Below are 3,173 nucleotides of genomic sequence, written 5' to 3'. Positions count from 1 at the left end.
ACTAAAATAAGCTTAAATGATACTCTCTACTCACAGAGTGCCTTTTGAATTTTTACCAGAATTTATTCATTAATTTTAACTTAATAAGACATAGCAAGAGCAGTATTAGATCTAAATTACCTTTAAAAATTTGGCTGCAGACGGCCGGGCGCGGTGGCTCAAGCCTGTAATCCCAGCACTTTGGGAGGCCGAGAAGGGCGGATCACGAGGTCAGGAGATCGAGACCATCCTGGCTAACATGGTGAAACCCCGTCTCTACTAAAAATACAAAAAATTAGCCTGGCGTGTTGGCGGGCGCCTGTAGTCCCAGCTACTCGGGAGGCTGAGGCAGGAGAATGGCGTGAACCCGGGAGGCGGAGCTTGCAGTGAGCCGAGATCGTGCCACTGCACTCCAGCCTGGGGGACAGAAAAAGACTCCATCTCAAAAAAAAAAAAAAAAAATTTGGCTGCACACATTAAATGATTACAAAACACTATGATCATCTTCCGAAGATATTCCACACATCTTAATATGGCTACTGACATCCTAAGCAAAATGTCATCGTGGCAGATTAACAAGCTTACTTAAAAACTAACTCTAGAACAGAGATTACACACCTTAAGTAGAATTATGCAGATTCTTTATTAGTCAATAGGATAGTTCTGATTAAGAAGAACAGGCTACTATTTAAACACTTTTCCTTTGTCTCTGTTAGCTGTTTTTTGAAGAGATGTAGTTGTTTCTAACATGGTCTCTGGTATTCTGTAACAACACCTTATACTAGGAGCTTAGTACTTAGATTTGGAAGAGAAAATAGTTTTTATCTTGCATGTTATCTACGACCCACTGGGAGTGGCTGCCTGAATCTCTGAACTGAAAAGGAGCCTGACCCTTTATCCAAGGCTCAGTACAGAAAAGGGCTGTAATTGATTAGCAATGTCTGCCACAGAAACACTAGGAAACAAGTGTGGCAGGGTGACCCAGGACCAGTCTAAAATGAGCCCAAGTGAATCACTATTTTTCTATGTTCAGAATTATACTGGCATAAAATCGAAGGTTAACAAAATTGGAGACATTAGCTTTTAAAACGTCCTTTCAAGCTCTATCAGACTACAAACAGTACATGAGACTACTTTTACAATTAAATCATTCAGTGATTTTTCACTCACAGGTTATATGCATCCACATTAAAAATATAAGATTATGATTTTCTTTAAACTGTTATCATTATATAATCCCATTTAAACATGAGACTATTACAATAATAATGATCCATATGTTACTGGAGCAGGGGCTTTAGAATTCCAGATGTAATAATAATCAGAAGAAATTAGTTTCCGGTGTGCACTTATTTTTGGTTTTCCTGATGCAAAAACTTGAACTGAATGCTGATCTGCATAACATCCAGTTAAGTGTGTAATCTGAGATCCTAAAATGAAGCTTTAAATATGCTGTTTGTCCAATACAAATTGGGTCAAATGGCTGCTTCTCATGGCTCTTGGCTCCAAAAGTTACAGTTCCAGAAAGACTAATTTCCATTGATTTGGGGAACTTCTGGCCAATAATCCAGATCAATAAGCTTTTCTCTCGAAATACTTCGAGCTGGCCAAAACTAGTTTTGTATTCCAAATGTGTAATTGGACCTCTATTGTAAAAAGGTATATGGGCTTCACAGAATTCAAAATTATTTTTCACACTTTCATGAAGTTTTAAATTAATGGTTATTCTTAGTTGTACTTCTTCCTCCTTCATTTGATAAAAACCCAAAATTGGTGGGACAGGGACCTGGGAAGTGTAGTAGCATAAGCTGAATGACTCTAAAGGTGGAGTGAATGGAAATTTGTAAGGCCCACTAAATGCAGAGTCATCCATTGCATCAATACTACTAGAAGTCAGAATTGCAGAGTCAAGAGAAGTTACACAAGGATGAACTAGAATATCCTGAAGTGGAGATCCATTGGTGGGGAGACTCAAGCTGATGGTAACATTTGGCATGATTCCTTCCAAGTCACACTTGCAAGTCACTGTTCCAAAAACTTGCCATGTATCCGCGACACCCTGTTTATCATATTGCGTGGATTTTACCTTTTCAGTGATAGAAATAGAAACTTGTGGTTTTCCTTTGTACGTTCCAGTTTTCCAAGCTGCCTGTTTTTGTGGCTGAGTCACAGATGCAAAGTTGGTATTATCTAATGAATTCTGTAAGTTGGCATCTAATAAAGTACCAAATGGACAAGCTTGCAGAAGCAAGTCAGGCAACTGGCTCAATTTTGTATTTAGCTCAGAGTCATTTTTTTGACCTGAATAAAGAAAATCCTGTATCCCAAAAAGAAATTCAAAGCCTTGTGAAACTCCACTAACACTAATTAATGACGGTCAAGGTGACAGAGTTTGTTCAACTAGTGGAACACAGGCATATATCATGTCATTCTTCAGAAAAGCAACAACTGGCCAGAGTTCTTCACCTCCTATCAGGAGTCCATAAATGGATGTTTTATTGATGCGTGAACAGCTATCATGACTCTCAACAAAGTCTTTATCATCATCCAATAATCTAAGTTCAAAGAGCAGTGCTTTAAGAAAGGGACCATCTTCGGGAACAGGCACATAACTTGCTCCATTGAAGACTCTGGCTCGTTTTTCAACAGTTGGATACCGTCTGGAGAATCTCACAGTGCCACAAAGTGGAGTTCCCGGTTCGTGGCTTATGAGCCACACTGCCCGCTCCGCCATGGTAAGTCAGTAAAGCATTAGCTCATCTCATAATTAAGGTCGCCACCGAGGAACAGCGCAGACCGGCTTTCTCAGACGGACTCTTACCAGAAGCCCCGAGACTCATCCTGCACCACATGCCGGTCGCGCTCAGCAGAGAGGTTAGCTTCTTTAGGTGAGGTGACTAACACTTCTGAGTCGCTCTAGGCCAACACACACCACAAAAAGTTCTAAGAACCCCAACCTATAACCTTGAGAAATTTACCTACCCCCTGCAACTCCGGTACTTTCTTCCTCTAAATTCCACTTCCGGAATGGTGGCCCGCAAGGATCAAAGTTCCTCATACACCGTAGCGTCGAGCGTTTTTTCGGTTCGTCCGCCGCTCGTTTTCTTAGCTCCCCCCGTCCCGACAACCTCCCTGGCGCGCGCAGTTCCACTTCCCAGCATTCTTTTTCTTAATCTCTTGGACAAAACAATAGC

At 41.0% G+C, this 3,173-nt stretch overlaps 1 protein-coding gene across 1 annotated transcript; it reads right to left on the bottom strand.

The window, feature by feature from the left end:
- Window positions 1–450: 450 nt before the first annotated feature.
- Window positions 451–2,970, bottom strand: LOC116481193 (AP-5 complex subunit mu-1-like). The gene is given in 2 exon segments (XM_032753311.2): window positions 451–1,392; window positions 1,394–2,970. Coding segments are annotated over 2 exon segments (1,476 nt in total). The 5' UTR covers window positions 2,714–2,970; the 3' UTR covers window positions 451–1,236.
- Between the last annotated feature and the right edge of the window lie 203 nt (window positions 2,971–3,173).

Source organism: Hylobates moloch, unplaced genomic scaffold (genome assembly GCF_009828535.3).
Source record: "Hylobates moloch isolate HMO894 unplaced genomic scaffold, HMol_V3 SCAFFOLD_13, whole genome shotgun sequence".
Taxonomy (NCBI): Eukaryota; Metazoa; Chordata; class Mammalia; order Primates; family Hylobatidae; genus Hylobates; species Hylobates moloch.
Note: the sequence above shows the minus strand (reverse complement) of the source record. Positions and strands in the feature narration are given on the sequence as shown.